General features: G+C 41.9%; 1 protein-coding gene across 1 annotated transcript; it reads right to left on the reverse strand.

The window, feature by feature from the left end:
* Window positions 1-264: 264 nt before the first annotated feature.
* LOC116193721 (transcription factor MYB108-like) lies at window positions 265-2,736 on the reverse strand. Its single transcript, XM_031522468.1, has 3 exons — window positions 2,412-2,736; window positions 1,325-1,454; window positions 265-1,161 (listed from the first exon to the last, which is right to left on the reverse strand). Exons 1-3 carry the CDS (start codon window positions 2,584-2,586, stop codon window positions 501-503), a joined length of 966 nt encoding a protein of 321 aa, XP_031378328.1. The 5' UTR covers window positions 2,587-2,736; the 3' UTR covers window positions 265-500.
* Window positions 2,737-3,035: the final 299 nt, after the last annotated feature.

Consider the following 3,035-nt stretch of genomic DNA (forward strand, 5'->3'; position numbering starts at 1 on the left):
GATTTACGCGATTATCAGTTTCATTTGATTGGGTGAAACTAGTTCCATTAGACAATGGACATGAGATTGTGAAATGTCCTTTCACGCAGCGGGGGTCTCTTGCTGATGAATATCATTTTATTAGCTATTGTAAGCAATCAAAGTTATTTTAATTCGTGATTTCAAGGAATTTAATACGGATCAAAATTATACGATTGGATAAAAGATGTCATGGGCATGGTTCCACAACCTAAACATATAAATGGTGATCAAGCCATAGCACTATGAAGTCAATTTCAACGGATTAAGATGAATAAACTCGACCTGGGTACAGATTTTTCCACATAAAATCAACAAACTAAGGAACAAACACAATTGTGAACACAGCATATTAGATTGATTATTCTATTTTGGCTAATTGATCCTCTCTTGATCTAATTTCTCCACATTTGCTCCTTTACATCATCGCCGTCCCACTCCCTTCGTTTTTTTTTTTTTTTTCTGTACTTATTTATAACTGATCAGACATTGTTGTTTAGCTGCTGCTGTAAGGACCAGATATTCTCAACATTCCAAAAACTGTCTGATGTTTCCCCACCGTCCAACCAATCATCCGCGTTATTTTGCTCCATGGATGGGAATCCCGATGACCCGTAATTGAAGTAGGCCGCAGGGCTAGTGAAGGACTCCTCAAATGCAACTTGGTTATCCACTCTGAAATCGTAATCCGTGTTAGGGTTCTTGAAGATTGGGAGATTGTATTGATCAGCAAAGTCGGAGACTGGTGAGACTTGAGCTGCAAATGAGTCCGATGAAGTGGTGGCTGCTGTGCTTGAGTTCTCGGGCGTGCAGGCAACCGGAGGTATCTGTGAGACCATATAGTTGCTGTTGAATTGGTGGTGGTAGTAATTGTCTGTAGTGGTGGCTGCGGCTGTGGCAGAAGTAATAGTGGAGGATCCACCGGGAGAGCCTCCGCTGTTGTTGGTCGTGGAGGCGGCAGCAGAAGCAGCCTGGATTCTTTCTACGAGTCTGGGCATCCATAGGTAACGCATAGTGTCCTTGAACTGCTTGCTGTTCACATCACATTTGAGCTGTTTCGCGTGCTTCTGCACCCGTGTCCTCCAGTAATTCTTGATTTCATTGTCGGTTCTTCCGGGAAGGTATTGTGCAATCTTTGACCACCTGAAAAGCGATTGACAGGTAGAGTTGAGAAGAAAGGGGAGGAAAACGTATCCCACGGATAAGAGTCTAAATTAATTTTATACTTCTTTTGTCGAATCCATGGATCATAATCAAATTAAACATAAGTATAAATTGCATCAGGATATATAATATATACACCTACCGGTTGCCCCAGCGGGTGTGAAGTTCAAGAATCAGAAGTTGCTCTTCAAGTGTTATGTTTCCTCGACGAACATCGGGGCGCAAGTAATTCAGCCACCGAAGCCGGCAGCTCTTTCCAGTCCGCTTCAGGCCTGTTCCACAAGAAATAATCGACTCGATTAGATACAAAACCCGGGATTTGGTAAAGTTTTTCTATATTTGAATCACATAACAATAGAAAGGAGAGATCATTTTTCACTCCTGTACTTTTTCCCAGGAGAGAGTGGAGTTTGCACGATGAACTTTATGGGTCAGTTCTAATTCTAGTGGTACGTCCTTTTCTACACATGGGGTATGAAAAAAACTTGATCAACTTGCCATTTCACATTATATTTTTCTTTTTTCGAACAAAAATTGACTTCATCTGATAAACGATCTTTCTCGCATACAGAGAACATCGCTGAACCCAGGTCTACTTTCTTTTGCAGAAGGTATAGCTTTCGCTTTCCATTTTTAACTCATGTGTGCTCCACTTTTAGTTCCACAGGTGCATGGGCTCATCGAATGATGAGAAAGTGAAATCTTGATTATTTAAGTCCACAACTTAGAGCATTAAAGAAAGCACAAGATGAAGAAGAAGGCGACGGAGAAGAAAGATTGAAAAGATATTTTCCCTTTACGTGAGGTTATAAGATGAAGGGCATATTTTTTCTTGCCCAACCAAAAAAAAAAGCAAAACGAAAAAAAGGAGAGAAGGGTTTGTTTTTTCTGCAAGCAAGGCAAAAAAAGGGGGGGGGGGGGGGGGGGGTTTAAGCTTTGAAATATTTAGGTAGTTTCATCATTCTCTTGGTAAATTTCCGATCTTTGCCCGATTAAACATCTAAACACACCGAATACAAGCTATATTCATCGAAGTTCCTATGTAGAAGATTTTTTAGGATTTGAGACCAAGAGGAATCGAGACGGTTATGAGCTTCTTGACCCTCTGCAGATGCATGATTGATCCTCAAGGAGATTATACAAAATAAGGGAAATCGGATGCCGCGATTTTCAAGACAAGGAGAAACCAGAGTGCTTAGAGAAGAAGTTATAAGGAGTTTTTCAAGTACCCGCACAGCGAGCGAGGGAGTTCCAGCGGCCTTCGCCGTGGTGGGCAATGTAATTGATGAGGGTGAGGTCTTCCTCGACCGTCCATGGGCCCCTCCTGAGGTCCATCTGGTCTTCGTCATCGTGATCGCTGCTCTGGAAGGAGGAGACGGAGCGTCTGCTCACTTTAGCATCCATTGAGAAAAATCAAATAACTTCCTTGAATCGGAAACCGATTGACTGAAATCACAAGAGGGTTTGCTTCTTCTGCCCAAAGAAGAGGGGAGAGGGGGGGGGAGGGACCGAGAGAGGATTGAAATTACACAAATTGATCTGGAGGAGGGAGGAAGAGCTGTATATATATATATAGGTGGGACTGGGAGAGGTTTGAAAATGGTGGAGAAGTAGAGAGAGAGAGAGAGAGAGAGAGAGAGAGAGAGTAGCCGCAAAAAATTTAAGTTAACTAATTAATTAAGTATTAGGGCACTTAAATTAATTTAAGTGATTAAAATAAGGTGCACGGGTTAATAATTGTCGGGATTCAGTAGTGTGAGGCTTCATGAACTTTGAAACTTTGACTTTCCACACGTTTAGTAGTCTCTCTTTTTCGATCAATACTATGCCGCACATTGCGTGCGTTTGTGTCT

This window comes from Punica granatum, chromosome 1 (genome assembly GCF_007655135.1).
Source record: "Punica granatum isolate Tunisia-2019 chromosome 1, ASM765513v2, whole genome shotgun sequence".
Taxonomy (NCBI): Eukaryota; Viridiplantae; Streptophyta; class Magnoliopsida; order Myrtales; family Lythraceae; genus Punica; species Punica granatum.

Coding starts and splice junctions, on each gene's coding strand:
- LOC116193721 (XM_031522468.1), bottom strand. CDS start 2,586: ATGGATGCTAAAGTGAGCAGACGCTCCGTCTCCTCCTTCCAGAGCAGC. Junction 1,455..2,411: donor CTCCCTCGCTCGCTGTGCGG/GTACTTGAAAAA, acceptor CTTGTGGAACAG/GCCTGAAGCGGACTGGAAAG. Junction 1,162..1,324: donor CACACCCGCTGGGGCAACCG/GTAGGTGTATAT, acceptor ATCGCTTTTCAG/GTGGTCAAAGATTGCACAAT.